Genomic DNA, 18,831 nt, shown 5'->3' on the forward strand with positions numbered 1-18,831 from the left:
AGATTCAGAAACATGGGGTTCCTGCTTGATATGTCTATATTTATCTTTATACCAAGAATGTTCACTTCACCCCAATAGTGTATCTGAATTCTCCACCTACATAGTCAATTGCGTCCTTTATTTCTCTACCGGGCTCTCAAGGATTCTTCAGTCTCAACAGGTTCAAACAAAATGTGTCATTCCCCACTCTGATCCAGTTCTCCTCCAGCATTCTCTCAGTGTAGTGGACGACACCATATCCATCTAGGAGCTTACTTTCGACACCTCCATCTCCCCCACCCCCAAGTCGTATTGATGCGGAAGTGCTGGGAAGGGAAGAGCTGGTCCCTTTAAACGATATGGAAGTGGGGAAGGAAAGTGCTGGGTACAGGAAGGGTGTGGACCCTCGCTAGGGTTCCACCCCCATGGACCTAGGTGGGGACATGCGTTTCTGTTTTCCTGCCCAAATGTTGCATTTCCCAAGACCAACCTGGCCTGTCACGCCCCCATTCTGTGCAGAGACAGAAGCAGCTGGACATCGAGAGGAGCATATCGGAGGAGGAACACACAGGTGGCTGGATGTCGGGAGGAACGCACCGGCATGTCAGCAGGCCCCTGACCAGCAGAATGACGCAGAGTTTGGCTGGGGCAGTCAGAGGAGAGCCCGGGCTGCCAAGCCGCCTGACTCCAGGGGAAAACCATCACCCTTCTAGCTCCCCTATCTGCTGAAAGCTACTTCCACTCAATAAAACCTGGCACTCATTCTCCAAGCCCACGTGTGATCCGATTCTTCTGGTACACCAAGGCAAGAACCCAGGACACAGAAAGCCTCTGTCCTTGTGACAAGGTAGAGGGTCAAATTGAGCTGGTTAACACAAGCTGCCTATAGATAGCAAACTAAAAGAGCACCCTGTAACACACGCCCATTGGGGCTGCAGGAGCTGTAAACATTCACTCCTAGACATTGGCGTGGGGTTGGCACCCCACAGCCTGCCCATCTGTATGCTCCCCTAGAAGTTTGAGCAGCAGGGCACTGAAGAAGCGAGCCACTCCCCCATCACACATCCTGCAAGGGGACAAGGGAACTTTTCCTCTTTCACTGTCGATTCAACACCCAAAGTCTCCCTCATGCCTGCCCATTTATCACCTTCACAGGCTCCTCCTACTCTTGTCCAGGATGCCACCATCACTGTACTAACATCTTTATTCTCTTCCCTCATCCTGTTTGTCCCCTCATCTCCAACTTGTTTCCCACCCTGTAGCCAAAGTGATCTTTTTTTTTTCTAAATGTAAATCTGATCTTAGCATTCCCCTGCTTACAATCCTCTAGCGGTTGGCCATTGGTATGAAATTGAGGGTGAACCCCTGTACCGCGGCCTCCAGAGCCAGCACAATCGGGTCCCTGCTTCCCTCTCCAGACTCATCACTGGACACTGAACTCCAGCCACACTCCTCTTTTCAGTTCTTCTAAAGTGCCGTACTCCTTTCTGCCTCGGGGCCTTTGCATATGCTATTCTTCTTCCTGGCATACACTCCCGGCTCTCTCCCATCTTTTCACCTCATTAACTTACCTCTTCAACCCTCAGATATACGCTCCAAAGTTATTTCCTCAGGAAACCCTTCCTTGACCCTGGGAATAGCTCAGAAGCTCCCACTTTTCCTCAATCGTAAATACCCCATTTGTGTTCATCCGATTTTCTACCTTCACGGAGCAAGAGATGGTTCATGTAGGTTCTGCTTTATGAGGGCCCTTTCCATGTTCTGCTTTATGAGGGCCCTTTCCATGTCTCTTATTTACCATTACGTCATCACCTACCATAGTGCTACATAGAGTAAGCACTAAATAAATGAAAGAATAGACGAGTGGATTAAACTTTTCTTAAGCCATCATTACATTCTAACTATGTGACAGCACATTTCTAGGTGTTTTACATGTGTTTTCTGATTTAACTTTCATAACAGTCCGTGGAGTAGGTATTATCATTATCATTCACATTTTGCAAATAAGGAAACTGAAGCACAGATAATAAGTGTCTTGCCCAGCATCACACAACAGGAGTGGGCAGAGCCAGGTTTAATATCTTTCTGGTCGGGCACGGTGGCTCACGCCTGTAATCCCAGCACTTTGGGAGGCTGAGGCAGGCGGATCATGAGGGCAAGAGATAGAGACCATCCTGGCCAACACAGTGAAATCCCGTCTCTATTGAAAATACAAAAATTAGTTGGGCATGGTGGCGCACACCTGTAGTCCCAGCTACTCAGGAGGCTGAGGCAGGACAATCACTTGAACCCACGAGGCAGAGGTTGCAGTGAGCCGAGGTGGCATCACTGCACTCCAGCCTGGTGACAGAGCGATACTCCATCTCAAAAAAAAAAAAAAAAAAATCTTCCTAACTCTGAGTCTGTGTACTTCATCACCACCCAGGACTATAAAGACATCTTGCTGATTATTTAATACAATACTAATGAAAATAAGCACCATCCCCCTCTCCATTTGTTCAAAAAATATGTGCTCTAAACTCCTGTAGACCTACTGTAGGTTGCAACTGCCTGCAGAGCCTGAATGAACCTTCAGCCATTTCCTTGTCTTTTGAAACTGAATTTGGTATTTTGAAACAAGCAAGTATTTGGAGCCAAATCTTGAGTCTCAGATGGTAATCTTTTGGACTGTCTTTGTTCATGATTAAAGCATGACTACACAATGTGATTCGACTAATGATTTCTACTGAGTCACAAAATGGCTGTGAAGGTTATTCCAAATGAGGAGTTCCTGAAATGCTTTGAGAGGCAGCATCATCAAAGAAGGGTCAAGCTTTGGACAAATTCTATTGATTGATTCATTCATTCATTCATCCATTCATTCATTTTGAGACAGAGTCTCGCTCTGTCACCCAGGCTGGAATGCAGTGGTGCGATCACCACTCACTGCCACCTCGACTCCCCACTTCTCAACTCAAGCGATTCTCTCACCTCAGCCTCCCAAGTAGTTGGGACTACAGGTGCGCACCATCATGCCTGGCTAATTTTCACATTTTTTTTGTTGAGGCGGGGTTTTGCCATGTCGCCCAGGATGGTCTCAAACTCCTGGGCTGAAGTGATCTGCCTACCTCAGCCTCCTAAAGTGCTGGGATTACAGGTGTGAGCCACCATGCCCAGCCTGGACAAATCCTTTAACGTTTTGTGAGAAAAGCCATCTTCGTGTTTGAGGGTCATGCCTAGAACAGGCACACTGACACACACACACACACACACACACACACAGTGCCCAGGTGTGTCCCACCCATGTCTCTGAACAGCTCAGCGCCAGAGGAGTGACTCTCCTTCTCTTCTACTTTGTCCTCTTCTTTCACTTTACCAACAGTTGTATTGAGCTACAATTGACATATAATATCTCATACACCTTTAAAGTGTACACACTGGTAAGTTTTGACATACGTATGGTTAGATTTATGTTTATCATCTTGCTATTTGTTTTCTATTGGCCCTATCTGTTCTTTGTTCTTTTTTTTTTCTGACAGGTTTTGGATTGGGTATTTTTAATTCCATTTTATTTCCTTTGTCAGCTTGTCTTGTTATTTTAGTGGTTATCTTAGGTTTATACTACACATCTTCAACTTATCATAGTCTAACTTCAAGTACTATTACATCACTTCATGTATAATATGTGCCAATGATAAACTATTTCAGCTTCTGTATGTCTGAAAATGTCTTTATTTTGCCTTTGTTTTTGAAAGATATTTTTGCTTTGTATAGAATTCCAGGCTGAATGTTTCATGTACTGAAAGAAAAAATGCTGCCCCACTGTCTTTTCATTTGAGTGAGAAATCTGCTGCCATCCTCGTCTTTGTGGCTTTGCACATATCTTTTTTGTTGTTGTTCTGGCTGCTTTTAAGATTTCCTCTGTGTTACTGATTTTAAGCAAACCTATTAAGATGTCTCTGGGTGTAGTTTTCCTCATTTTCTTGTGCTTAGCATTCACTGAACTTCTTGGATCTCTGGGTCTGTAGTTTTCATCAAATTTGGAAACTTGTCAACACATTTCTTTAAATATTTTTCTGTTCCCTGTCCCTTCTACTTCCTCCCCTCAGGAATCCCATCTAATGTCTATTTGGCCACTTGAAATTGTCCCACAGTTCACAGATCTTCTTTCGGGTTTTTTTAAATCTTTTTTTTGTATGTCTGTCTCATTTTGGATAGTTTCTATTGCTGTCTTCAAGTCCACTCATCTCTTTTCCTGCAATGTCTAATCTGCCATTGATTCCATTCAGTAAGCTTTCCATCTAACATATTTTCTTCTCTTAAGTTTTCATCTCTAAAAGTTCAGTATGTGTCTTTTTAAATATCTTTCTTGTCTCTAAAAGTTCAGTATGTGTCTTTTTAAATATCTTTCTTGTCTCTAAAAGTTCAGTATGCGTCTTTTTAAATATCTTTCTTGAAGTTAAGAAAGCTGAATGGCTAGCCAATGATGAAAGGTCCCGGCCAAACTTTCCTTTTTAAATAGAGATAGGACATTCAAAGAATTTTTTGAAAATTTCTGCTTAGAGTTATTTTGGGTTTTAGTTTGCGCGCGTGTGTGTGTGTGTGTGTGTGTGTGTGTGTGTGTGTGTGTGTGTGTGTATGTATTAGATTGAAACAAAGGGAACTGATACATAATTGTCCAATATCTGAGGCTCATAACTCATCTGTTTCCTTTAGGAATAACATCCAAGACCTTCTGTTAACTCTTAAGACTAACTACACCAAACTTAAATATGCCTCGTATTAGCTTTTGAACATATGGAATACAGTTATAACTCTGAGTGACTCTTCTGCCATTTCTAATGTCTGTGTTAGTTCTCAGTCAGTTTTGATTGATTGATGTTTCTACTTATCACGGATGACATTTTTCTGCTTCTTTTCATGCCTTGTAATCTTTGATTAGATGCCAATCATTTTGAGTTTGACCTTGTTGGGTACTGGATGCTTTTGTTCTTACAAATTTTCTTGAGCTTTGTTCAGAGATGCAGTTATGTTACCTAGAAATAGTTTGTTCTTTTCATGTCTTGCTTTAATGATTTCTTAGGAGGGCCCAGAGCAGTGCTCAATTTAAAGCTAATTATTCCCCATGACTGAGGCAAGACCTTTCCAAGTAGTCTACCCAGGCACCCATGGATTCTAAAGCTTTCAGGCTGATGAGAACAGGCACTGTTCTTGGTCCTGTGTGAATTCCAAGCCCCGTTTCTTCTAATTCTTTCCAATGGCCCTTTCCCCAGACTCAGATAACCTTCTCACAGGCATGAGCAGATCAGTATTCAAATGAATTATTGAGGGGGACCCTTTGCAGATGTCTGGACTTCTCTCTCTGTGCATCTGTCTCCTCTCTGGTACTTTGTCCTGTGAATTGTAGCTGCCTTGGTCCCTCCAGACCCTCAGCTCAGTCTCCCAAACTCAGGATGTTTTCTGGGCTCCACCTACGTTCCTCCTCTGTGCGCCAGGGCCTGGAAACTCTCTCAAGGCAGTAAGCGAGGGAAAGCTAGAGCTCACCTTTCTTTGGCCCTGTAAGTCAGAAATCACTGGCCTTCATTCTTAGTGTTCAGTATCCTACAAACCATTGATTCATACATTTTTGTCAGTTTTTTTTTTTTTCCAGGGAACTCTCATGTCCTGCTCTTGGTAATTAAAAGAGGTTAAAAAAAAACTATCAGTGGCCTCACCTTCTTCTGACCTTCTTTTCATCCCAGGCACCAGACTCATGAGACATTTCTCCCAGAAACTGCCCTCCTGGTACTATGGACCTGTATGTGCCAGGTGACCTCGAACCAGTGTGCGGAATGGCAGCTTGCTAGATCTCCTCCAATCCGCCCCTTCCCTGTCCCACTGGCCACCATCTCTCCTGGGGTCTGCAGGCCCTGAGCAGCCAGCTTAGGGGAACAGCTGCTGCCTTCCTGGGAGGCCTTCCAAGCCAGTCTTGAACTGACCCAGCCTTTGCCTCAGTAACTCTGGGCTGCGGTGGGAATGAGAGCAGGTCGGACACGTGGTATAGAGGGCCAGATTGAAGCTACGAAAGCTGAGATGGCTAGCCAGTGATGAAAGGTCCTGGCCAAACTTTTCTTTTTAAATAGAGATGCTACATTCAAAGAATTTTTTGAAAATTTCTGCATAGAGTTATTTTGGGTTTTAGTTTGAGTGTGTGTGTGTGTGTGTGTGTGTGTGTGTATTAGATTAAAACAAAGGGAACTGATACATCATTGCCCAGTATCTGAGGCTTATAACTCATCTGTTTCCTTTAGGAATAACATCCAAGACCTTCTGTTAACTCTTAAGACTAACCACACCAAACTTAAATACGCCTTGTATTAGTCAGCTTGGGCTGCCATCACAAAACACCAGAGGCTGGGGGGCTTAAAGGACAGACATTTATTTTCTCTCTGAGGTTGGAAGTCCAGGATGAAGGTGCCAGCAACGCTGGTTTCTGATGAGGCTGTTCTTCCTGGCTAGGAGACGGCCACCTTCTCTCTGTGCTGCACACGACCTTTCCTCCATGTGCTTCTGGGGAGAGGGCTCGCTGGTGTCTCTCCCTCTTCTTATAAAGACACCAATCCTATCAGATTAGGGCCCTCCTTTTATGACCTCATTTAACCTTAATTACCGTTTTGTTGTTTGTTTGTTTGTTTGTTTGTTTTGAGACAGAGTCTCGCTCTGTTGCCCAGACCGGAGTGCAATGGGGCAATCTCTGCTCACTGCCACCTCCACCTCCTGGGTTCAAGTGATTCTTGTGTCTCAGCCTCCTGAGTGGCTGGGATTAAAGGCATGCACCACCACACCTGGCTAATTTTTGTATTTTTGGTAGAGATGGGGTTTTGCCATGTTGACCAGGCTGGTCTCGAACTGCCGACCTCAGGTGATCCACCCTCCTTGGCCTCCCAAAGTGCTGGGATTACAGGCGTGAGCCACCATACCTGGTCCCTTAATTACCTTTTTAAAGACCCTGTCTCCAAATACAGTCTCATGGTGGGGGCTTCATTGTATGAACTGGGGGGGCACAATTCAGGCCACACACTCCCCCAAACAAATGCCTTAGCAGCAGGCTCCCCATTCTCTTTGCCGGGCGGAGGTGCTGGGTTTGGCCTGGGTCCTCTGCTTGGTGTTCATTTTGTTCATCTGCAGGATGACAGGGGACCATATGGGTTTTCGAGTGGGTGTCACTACATGTGAGCAGCTCCTCCAGACAAGGCTATTAGGTCCCTCTCAGGAACACCCAGGGAGCCAACCCTGGCAATGTAACCACAGCAACCAGTGCCCTAAGCCCAGGTCAGGACACCAAGTCACAGGAAAAAGCCACAGTCACCAGGAATTTATCAAGTCACACAGCAGGCTTGCCCATGCCTCAACCTCTCTCTCCCTCTACACAAGTCCCCGTCCCCATTTCTCCTCTAACTGCATCCCTTTCCCAGCCGGCCTGACCTCCCTGCTCTCTGCCCTCTGCACCTCTGTAACCCAGGAGGCACTGCAGCCTGGCAGTGGTTCCAAAATTAGCTGCACACTAGGATCACCCGGGGAGCTATCAAAAGTCCCAATGTCATCCCATAGGGATTAAATCAGGATGATTTAATCAGACATCCTGATTACATGTCCGATGGGTGGGAGGCAGATATCAGTATTTTTACTGGTGGACTAGGTTTTGAATCTAGGCTTCATCATCTCATTAACTGTGTAGCCTTGGGCAAGTTACTGAAGCCAAAACGGAGATAATAGTAGCAGTAGCACCTGTCTCTTAAGATTGTAGCAAATATGAAATGAGCTAACGCTCATAAGGAGCCTTAAACAGTGCCTGATGTGTAAGGTATGTGCGTCCACCAGGTGTGCCCCAAAGGAAACCAGCACCTTACAGAGGAAAGGCCATGCAGGAGAATCCGTGTACCAACTCCCCTAATTGTGAAAGGGCAAAGAATGCGCTGACATCAAGTCCCTGCTTGGTGTGGAGCATGCATCATTGTATTTTGTCTGTACAGTGGTTCCTCAGCATCAAGATTATGATAGTCGTTGTGCAGAAGAATAAGGCTAAAAGAGACAAACTCAGGTGGGTCTTGTGATGGAGCTAGGATTTATAACCAGGTCTTTCTCACCCCCAAACTCATGTCCATTGTTATGAAAAATGCTTTGGTTTATAAGAAAAAAAGGGAGAAAATATTTTGTGTAGTCTCAATGTCTTTCACTAGTAAAAATGCAGTGAGGTTGTTTGTATGGTGCAGTTGTGGGGCTGGAACCCATCAAACACCAAGAAGTGCTTTCATTTACTCAGAATAGGGTAGGTGCTAATTAAATCATGGAAACCAACATCAAGATGAGTACAGCCTCACTGCTAATATTTTTTTGTAAAAGTTTAGGCAGGAAAGTTGCTGTTCTGCATTTTGGGTTCAAAATCAGACTACGTTTGCTAGCTATGTGACCATAGCCAATGACTTAATCGCTCTATAATTCAGTTTCCTCACCTGTCAGTTGGAGATAATAAGAAACTCCCTCATAGAGTTATGAGGCTTAAATGAGCTAAATATAAGCCTACCCCTCAGGGCAGCACCTGACACATAGTATGTGCCCACTCAGTGGTCATATTGCTGTTACTACAATTTAGGGAATGCAAATCAGTCTTCCAAACTCCAAAGTTTCAAGTGGCTATTCCAAATTAGATAGAAGAGTGTTAAGTGAATATCAGAAATGCAACTGTATTTTAATAATTTCTTTTTAATATTAATAACTCAAACCCCCATTCACACTACTCCTTCCAAGTAAACATTCCACACCTTTTCCCCAGCCTGTGCCCCCTTCTGCCGCAAGGTCCTGGACCCTGCTCAAAGAAAACTGATTTAGGCCTTCCTGTAGGCATCTGAGAGCAAGTCAGATGGTTGCCTGCACAGACACAGACAGCGTGGATGGGATTTTGTCTGCAGGCAAGGGTCAAGGCTGGCCGAGCCGATCACTGAGCTCTCCTGCTCCTCCTCCCTGGAAGAGCACCGGCAACTCGACAGTCTCCCCTTGCCCAGCCTTCAGCCAGGCTCCTCTGAATGCTCTTCTCAGCGAGGCCTCAACCTTTGCACTTCTATGCCCATCTCTGCATCACCTGATTTTAGCAAAAAGCCTAAGTCAGTGTAGCCAGAATGCCCCACCCTCAGTATCTGATCGCTTTGCTATCTGATCCGCATCCTCGTTCCCACCGTCCCCCAGGCGACATCTGATCACACTGGCCTCTCTCCTGAAAGAATACTGTCAAGTTGGTTTAGCCAGAAGCCCCCCTGCCCTTAACATCTCCTCTTAATAATTTTCCATCCACTGGCATCCCCCTGACCTTGGCTATGAATCCCCACTTGTCCATGTTGTACTCAGAATTGAGCCCAGTTTTATACAGAGGTCTGGTTTCCCTTAGTATACAAGAGTTTGTCAAGAATCTGTTTTGTTATTGTTATTGTTGTTGTTGTTGTTTTTGAGACAGAGTCTCTCTCCATTGCTAGGCTGGAGTGCAGTGGCACGATCTCGGCTCACTGCGATCTCTGCCTCCCGGGTTCAAGCCATTCTCCTGCCTCAGCCTCCTGAGTAGCTGGGATTACAGGCACGGGCCACCACACCCAGCTAATTTTTGTATTTTCAGTAGAGACGGGGTTTCACCATGTTGGCCAGGATGGTCTCGATCTCCTGACCTCGTGATCCACCCGCCTCGGCCTCCCAAAGTGCTGGGGTAACAGGTGTGAGCCACCGCGCCCGGCCCAAGCATCTGTTTTTACCACTTTACTGTCCAGCTCTGGGTACTGACAATCTCCACATATGCACACATGTGAGCACGTGGGCACACACACACACACGTGTCCATGCATGTGTGTTCAGCCCCCTCCCCACCCCTCACCCCACACAGCTCTGGCTGCTCTCCTCAGCAGCCCCTCGCAGCTGGGCTCTGGAGCTTCTCTGGTCAGGAACATGGAAGCAGCCCCTGGTCCCCAGCTAGTAACATTTATGAATCTTTTACACCAGTGACCAGAAATAGCACCAACCGCAGTCCACGGTGGCCACGTCGGGCTTGGGAGGCTCAGCCACCAGCCTCTGGATCTGGGCCAGCGTGCTGCAGGCTTCCTCCATCTCTTGCCAAACGAGAAACACGTCCTCTCTGACTCCAGCTCCTAAAAGGGGAGACACAGCATGAGCGGCCGGCTGAGACAGGCCCAGGAATGTGGCAGCCCGCCTAGCAGGCCTGACGCATTGCAGCCAAGTTTCTGGAACATTTCTGAACATCAAATTCCGCTTCCCCCACTAATCTCTTTCTGAGAATCAGAACTGAAATCCCCAAGGAAGTGATATCATCTCAAGAAATCATAAATGCAGACTTTAGGATACAATAAATCCTTCTAAAGTAAAAGTTTGTAGCAGCCAGAATATTTAAAATGAATTATTGATAATACCCAAATAAGATAGGAATAAAAACATTCAAAAGCACCTCACACAAGCCAGGGTCACCGCTGCGAGGAAGGGAAATGCAATGGCATGTTGTGAAAGCAACAACCCCTAATCCTTTCGCCATGTAGCCAAGGTGTCCTGCTTCTTTGAAACCACAGGTATAATATTTCCCCCAATGTAATAGTGATTGCCTGGTCTCCTTTTCTGGACCTCTACTGTCTCAGTTAAGGGATAGGTTTGACTCTATAACATTTTTTTAAAATGACATGGCACCATTAATTTAGATATTTATGTCTTTCAATCAATCGAAGTTCATGCCAAGGAGAGTGGTTTAGGGCTGGGATACAGGCTCTGCCTTCATCGAGATCCAGGCTCTAACAGATCAGCAGTTTCTAGAGGTTGGGGCGGGTGGGCCGGGGGGAAATGGATGTGCACTCTGTGGTGTGCCATACAGAGGTGCACGGTGAGAGGTCCTGTCCTGCTACCTTAACTGTATCAAAGTCAAGGTCCCAGCCATGCTGTGGTACTATGTTACTATGGGGGAAAGTGGGTAAAGAATAGATGGGCAGGCTGGGCACGGTGGCTTACGCCTGTAATCCTGTAAAACTTTGGGAGGCCGAGGCGGGCAGATCAATGGAGGTCAGGAGTTCGAGACCAGGCTGGCCAACATGGTGAAACCCCGTCTCTACTAAAAATACAAAAATTAGCTGAGCATGGTGGCCCGTGCCTGTAATCCCAGCTACTCAGGAGGCTGAGACAGGAGAATCACTGGAACTGGGGAGGCGGAGGCTGCAGTGAGCTGAGATCACACCACTGCACTCCAGCCCAGGAGACAGAGTGAGACTCCAGCCCAGGAGACAGAATGAGACTCCATCTCGAAATAAATAAATAAATAGATAAATAGATAAATAATAGATGGGCATCTCCCTGTATCACTTATTACCACGGCCTGTGAATCTACAATTATCTCAAAATAAAAAGGTTAATTTTTAAAATCTTGAAAACAGATCCACACTCTTTCTATCCTGCTCCTCGGTCATCTCAGCACATCCTTCTGTCTTCAGCCACCTTATGAGTCAACATGGTGTCCTTAGTGCCAAGCAGCACGTCCTGAGCAGCAGGGCCACTGGGAGGACACAGAAGCACACCCCCTGATGGAGTCAGTTCCTTCGAGGCACCCTGCCCAGAAGGCCCACCCCACAGCTTCATTACTTAGCCACTGCCAGAATGGCATCACACAGCCCCATCTGGCAGCAAGGGAAACTGAGAAATGCTTTTAGGCGGGGTACACTGCAACCCTAAGTAAAATCGGGGCTACAGCCTAAGGAGCAAGGGAGTGTATCTGGGTGGCAACTGGCAGTCCCTGCCCCTTGGCTGAGACATGTTCTGTCACCAAATACACCGAAAAGCCCCTTCCTCCCACTTCCCAAGTCTGCATGATAATTAACTGATGCCCAATATCCCACAACCACAGATGATGAGAGACCACCCTCCAGTCTACGGGGCACCCCAGGAGACTCATCCACCCGGGGCCAAAGGACTGATCCTAAGCCAAGAAGGCAGACTAGGGCAGACCAGAGTTGATGTTTCTGAATTTTAAAATATAGTCAAGAAGGGTAGGGCAGAAAAAAGGGACATCAAAGTTCTAGCCTCTTGAAGTGGGACAAATCAAGTGAGAGAGTATTAATAGCTGTGTTCCTAAAGGGGCAAGTGACAAGCCCTGACAGAGACGGATGGCTACCATGGCTCTGCGGCCATCAACAGCCTAGGAAGTGAAATCTGATGTGTCCTGAGCTCCATGTTGAAAATCCAAAAATAACACAGGCTGCTGCCAAATGCGAACCTTAAGCCCACAGGCCCTCTGAACGCTGTAAAATCAAGACAGACTGCCAGCTGCTTGCTTCAGCCTGGAGGTGTTAAGTAGCAGGAGTCTCTTAAAAGTTTCAAATGAGTCAAGGCTTTCCTCTAGACTTGTCAATAATATCTTAAGAGGGAGTACACCACAGGGTAGGGTCAAAGGAGAAAGTTCCGAGGAAACCCAGTCGGCTCTTGGTCATCCAGGGACAGGGAAATGTGTCTCTGGGACAGCAGTGACCGGGACGTGCCCCCTGTGCAGGCAGTATCTAGGATTATCACTACCCCAGTCTAGTGATCGTGATGAAGCAGCTACAGACTGCTATGTCGGTGATCAGAGAGCAACACAAGTCCATCTGATTTGCTTTGCTTAAAAACAAAAGAAAAGAAAACAAAACAAAACAAAAAAACAGTGAAAAAGAAAGCTACAGAGCAGTAAAAGCATCATGACAATGCACAGGTTTTATTTCAAGTTATTCCTCACACAGTAAGGAAGCACTGCCAGTTTTATCAAGGTCACTTTTAAGGACTTAGTTGGGATCTCAGATAGCCACAGCCGAGGGACAGAGCCCCATTGGGGATGGAAGACGATGGGGGCACAGGAAACCCCGCTGTTCAGACCTCGGTGAATTTGAAATTCTCCAGTCTACACCAGGGAGGAGATGAAACAACAGGAAGCTGTATGTATCTTTATGTATCTTTTTTTTTTTTTTAATGGATTCTTGCTCTGTCGCCCAGGCTGGAGTGCAGTAGCACGATCTAGGCTCACTGCAACCTCTGCCTCCCAGGTTAAAGCGATTCTTGTGCCTCAGCCTCCCGAATAGCTGGGATCACCACCACACCTGGCTAATTTTTGTATTTTTTTAGTAGAGATGGGGTTTCACCATGTTGGACAGGCTGGTCTTGAACTCCCTGACCTCAGGTGATCCACCCACCTCAGCCTCCCAAAGTGCTGAGATTACAGGCATGAGCCACCGTGCCCAACCAAAGCTGTATGTATCTTGACTGTCAAGGTGGAAGCCAACTAAGGTCTGCCTGACAACAGAAGCTGGATACGGTTCCTCATGGAGTCATTCAGGAGACCTAGTGGATTCTCCAACCAGAATGCATGCCTGCCCAATCCCCCGCCTTGCATGACTGCTGCCCTCCCAGACACCTGGTAACAATTTGAAGGCCGGGCGCAGTGGCTCACATCTGTTATCTCAGCACTTTGGGAGGCCTAGGCAGGAGGATCACCTGAGGTCTGGTGTTCGAGACCAGCCTGGCTAACATGGTGAAACTCCGTCTCTACTAAAAATACAAAAATGAGCCGGGTGTGGTGGCAGGTGCCTGTAATCCCAGCTACTCAGGAGGCTGAGGCAGGAGAATCTCTTGAACCTGGGAAGCAGAGGTTGCAGAGAGCCATTGCACTCCAGCCTGGGTGACAGAGAAAGACTGCATCTCAAAAACAAACAAAAAAACCAAACCAAACCAAAACAAAAAAACCAATTTGCAGGCTCGTGTTAAAATGCTAACATACCTGGGAGCAATGTCACAGTCTGCTGCTGTTTTTCATTAGCACCTAGTATTGACTTCTCAGACTGGCTAGTTTGACAAATAAAATGAGACTCAGGACAGGAAGTTTTGATGTCAAGGAGAAAAGTCCACAGGATACCTGCTGCCAAATGCCATTTCCCTGTCCAATCTTCCACATCTCACCTACAGGATAAAACCCAGTTGCCAGAGTCCAGTTCATTAATACGGTCATTTGGCAAGTATGTGTTGAGCATCTCCTCTGCAGTGGGTGGGTCCTATTGGTGCTGGGGATGCAGTGACCAGGGCCCAGCTCCCTGGGCTGGCATTGAGGTCAGGGTTCAAAGCTCCCATGACACTCCTCTAACACTCTGCACCATGAACCCGGTCAGAGCACTGTCCTCCCAGCCCTGTCCTCTGTATCAGAGGACTGAGCCCTCCGCTGCACCCACCCCGTCCCACCCTTCACTGAAGACATAGTCTTGACTCCACCACCCCAGGAAACGGTGAGCTGCCTCCTACTCCCCCTTCTCAGTCCCGTGGAATGAACCAGGGCACCACTGGACTCCATCCTCTTGCTGCCAGGACATGCTCGGGCCACACCATTAGTGAACCTGTCCATGTGTGCATTTCAGTTCCTGGCTGCCTGTCACTCAGCCTCCAATTCCCAAGAACACAAAGAACTAGGAGCCTGTGATGGTGACATCATTCTGTGCATGACCTTGAGTCCAGTCTAATTTAAGTCAGCCTTCCATGAACCCAGTGCTTATTTTTAGTAGGCAGCTGCCTACAACACAGCTCAGCACTCAGCAACACGTCCCCAGCCTGCCAGCTGTTGTGGGCTGGGGTCTGCGGCTCTCCTGCAGTGCTTGGGCACTTGCTGTGTGTGTGTGCACCGGCTGACTTTGCCAACTGGATGGTAAATGTCTTAAGCATAGGGACAGTGTCTTTTCTTTCTTTGTATCCTCCACAGCACTCAGCCCAGGTTCTATCTAGTATTTTCTGCAAGAATTTCTGTCCTCCTTTTTTATTTTTCCTTATTACATAGAAACAGTTCTGGAGCACCTAATACATTCATTCCTCATGATTACAAGAAACTCTTCAGAGGGGTGTGCAAGAGACTCAGATCATCTGAGCTCATGGCTATGCCCGAGGTATTCCAGACACTGACAATGACATCCCTTAAAACACGAAGTCATTTCCTTCTGGGTTCATGCCACAGTAAGCAAGACTTCCCCCAAGTATCTGAAGTACTATCATTTCCAGGATAGGAGGAGAAAAGCAATTAGAAAAATAGGCAGGTGCGGTGCTGATCCAAGGTACAGTTCAATGTTGCCCTGGGAGAGGGCAGCCCAGAAACAAAACCACCCTCGGGGACCCTTGAGTCCCAGACCATCCCCTCGGTCCTACTGTGGCTCATTGTTTGTGGCCCTGCCCAACCCCAGGACTCTCCGGTGAAGAACTGATCCCGCCAGGTGGAGAGCTTGCAGTCTGCCTGACCCCCAAACTCCTATTCAGTCATGCAGATTTGAAAGACTTGAATATAACTATGAAAAGGCAGTATTTTCAGGAAAAAGTAGCACATACTTCTATTTTCAGAAAGCGATATAACATTAAAAAAAATAATACACTGTGAGGTGCTAAACATTCCCAGAGACCTAAAATTACCATGAGGATGTGGTAAAAGGGCCACATTGCATCCATAAAGGGAATGAAAGCCGTAAAATCAGTGGTTTTTGTCATAATAAAAAAATTCCCAGTTATTTCTATTACATTATATGTTAAGATGTTTTGTTGTCGAGAAGTAATTAAACACCTGCTAGCTTGATCCAGCCCCCCTGCCCTAACCACAGAGGCACAGTGTGGGGCTGCTCTCAGTCCCACCCTATGGAAATTAACCATTCATTAATTTAGAGTGAATATAGAGTCATTTCGCCATCTGGATAACCATCTAATGTTTTCTTGGGGCAATGAATAGATATATTTCACAAGAGCCATTATGTTATCTTAGAAGCAATTTCAATATGAAGAATGGGCAACTTGAGCTATCATCTAATACGTGAATGTGGCACCGTCCTCTGGGCCCTCTCCGTCTCTTCTAAATGGCACACTATAAAATGCAAATGTAATGCAGTCTAATTGTCCAAAATTCATTTAGAAAACCCAAAAATGAACCATCACCATTCTCCCCATGTAAAGGGTAGGTGCTCCCCCAAACTTGGTGAGAAAAATGACCGCAGGCTCCAGGATGCTACGGGGCTAGTAGACCATAAAGACCCAGGCAAGGAGACAGAGAAATAATATCTAAGGAACAGATGCAAAGATGCTCATCAACAAAGTTTAGCTGAATAAATCTATTCTACTTAGGATAAGTGATACCATTTATAAGGCATCAACTCAGGGGTAAATGTTTTATTGACATGTAAATTCAGAAGAACTTTATGAGTTTCCTTTAGAGCAAATTTACAAAAAAAAAAAAAAAACTGAGTTTTTTTCAGTTTTTCCATCCAAGAAAAGGCCTGAACCTCTTTCTGTTCTAAGGGATCTATAGTGCACAAAAAAACAAAGATGGTGGCAGGGCTGCTCCCTGATTTCCCATCAACCAACTCTGAACCACAAAGAGCAGGGCTAGGACTATTGTTACTGAGGAGCAACCCCGCACCGGCATCTGCTCAGCCTCTGTCCTCAACAACGGCCCTAACTCTGTGAGGATGGTTGTGTGCATGGGCTACTGGGGACTGGATATCACTCACGTAGACGGGTCTGCTCCCAGCTCTGCCAGATCATTCAGGAATGAGCAAGTTCTAGGAGGCTAATTATCTTCTTCAAACTCAGAAGACACTGACTTAGGAACTAGGAAGCCAATGCTTTAAAATATCCCCTTCTCAGTAGGACAATCTACTCGGAGAATCATCATTCACTCATTTATTCAACAACACCCCATCATTGCCGATTATATCCGGACACTGGAAATACAAAATGAACAGGAAACCATCCCAGCTCTGAGGAGGCCCTCACTCCAGTGCGGTCTTCCCAGAGTGTGGTCCTCAGAACCTGTGGCAGACGCCCCTGAAATGCTTGTCAGTGCAGATTCCTAGGCCCCACCTCAGACTCATTCTGAGGGTGGAACCCCAGGGAGCTATATTCTTAAAGGGTCCCAGTGATTCTTTGCAACAAAAGTTCACAAAACTTTAGTCTAAGACGTGAGAGAGGCATGTAAATATATGATCACTCTCCAAAATATTCTTGGAGAAAAAAAAAGTTGGGTGATTTCCAGGAGCAATATTCTCATGCCTGGATGTCCCTATGTCTGCCCTACAGAAATGCTCACAAGAGAAGGCAGCACTCCCTTTCCCCTGCACAGTGCTGGGAACCCCCGACACCATCTTCCAACACCCATTCCAGGCCACCTGTCATCCATATCTTCATAACATTCTACTGGTTCTAAGTGTCACCTATTTTAGATGTATGTTATAATGGCTGCTTCCTGCTGATAAATGGAGGAGAAAGAGGGGAAAATGAAAATTTACCAGGTATCTACTATGTGCCACCGTGCTGGGAACTTAAACACGTTACCACATTGACTTGCAACAATTGCCTGAGTCCAGATCATCATCCCCGTTTTACAGATGAGCACACCGAGGCTCAGAGAAATTTGCCCAAAGCCACACAACTAATAAGTGGTGAGGTCAGGATTCAGCTTCAGGCTGTTAGTCTCCAAAGCTCCCCACCGCCACACTGGAACGCTGGCCTTGGGTATCCTGGAAAATTCTCATGATACAAGATCTACGTGAGCAAACCCATCTGTTGTCTGTTGATCACTTTCAGTTTTCCCTCAAGGGGCTTATAGACTTATCTCTTCCTACGTCTGAAACCACCCAGTTTGTAATTCTGATGCAGGTGGTGATGGTGGGTGAGCTGTGTCCCCAAGGTCAGGGGCTCCAGTGACATTCCAATGAGCAGTGACACACCTACTGGCTCCACAGCGATCTGCCTGTATTGGAATCGGTCGTCACCCACAGGGATGGCCCACCAGGTTATCAAGGCTGAGAGCTCTTGCTGCGCTTCCACTATCTGTAAGTTTGTCTTCTTCATTAAACCGTGACTTCCTTGAGGACAGAACTATGTTTATCTGTTTTTGTAACCCCTCTCCCTGGTACCTTCCTGACACCTGGTCGAGACTTCCAAATAGGCTATTCCAGAACACAGGTCCCTTGAAGAGAGGGACCTCCTTTTTTCATCATTGTATCCCCAGAGCCCAGCACAGCACCCAACTTTGCAATAGTAAATGTGAAACGGATCTGTCACCCTGGAATCAGAGCCATCACCCTAAAATCAGAAATTCAAATGCAGTCGGAAATCTGCACTGGCTCTTTTCCCTGGCAATTCAATTTCATGTTTAAGAGTTTTGAGGGTTTCTCTCTGCTCCGTGTGTTAGGTGATGCAGGATGCCCGGATTCCCTTGATTATTTCAGCACAATTCTAAGGAGCTGATTGCACTGGCTGACCCAAGACCTGGGCTGAGCCCACCCCTGCCCAGTGTCAAGAGGGCTACTTTGAACAAGACGTAGTGCAGCCAGGAGCCTAGAATAAAACTAGGTATGCCAACGGGAGTGGGAACAGAGGGGTTCCCTGGGCTTAGGGGCTTACTCTCCTTAGTTGGGAAAACGAGATCTGCAAACACCTCAGATAAATGTGTGCGCTAAGGGAAGAGGGCAAGGTGCAGGTGGACAGTTCTTAAGCTAATTGGGATCCTGCAGTTATGGAGGGAAGGAACAACCCCTAAATCATAAGGCAGAAGCAAAAATGGCATTCTGAGAATCTGGGGCTCCCTGCCAACTGGGAACCTTGTCTTTTATTCCTTTTGAATCTCCTCCTCCTCAACCCTAGTAAGTTTCTAAAGCACACAGGAGATGTTTAATAAATGCTTGTTAACTAACCAGAGGGCTATATCAGAGCAGTAGAAAGAAATCCTGCTGGGCGCGGTGGCTCACACCTGTAACCCCAGCACTTTGGGAGGCCGAGGCTGGTGGATCACCTGAGGTCAGGAGTTTGAGACCAGCCTGG

General features: G+C 46.5%; 1 protein-coding gene across 4 annotated transcripts in view; it reads right to left on the bottom strand.

The window, feature by feature from the left end:
• The window catches only part of VWA3B (von Willebrand factor A domain containing 3B), a 226,604-nt gene that overhangs the window by 141,151 nt on the left and 66,622 nt on the right, over positions 1–18,831 (bottom strand). For 2 of the 4 annotated variants that reach the window (XR_008624313.1, XM_024927776.5), the window contains exon 8: positions 9,999–10,124. The exons of the other annotated variants lie outside the window; for them this stretch is intronic. Coding sequence is in view for 1 of the 2 variants with exons in the window: in XM_024927776.5 (XP_024783544.1) it covers positions 9,999–10,124 (126 nt within the window). In the remaining variant the exon portion in view is untranslated. The remainder of the gene's footprint in view (positions 1–9,998; positions 10,125–18,831) is intronic. 4 annotated transcript variants of the gene reach the window in all.

This window comes from Pan paniscus, chromosome 12 (assembly GCF_029289425.2).
Source record: "Pan paniscus chromosome 12, NHGRI_mPanPan1-v2.0_pri, whole genome shotgun sequence".
In the NCBI taxonomy this organism is placed as follows: Eukaryota; Metazoa; Chordata; class Mammalia; order Primates; family Hominidae; genus Pan; species Pan paniscus.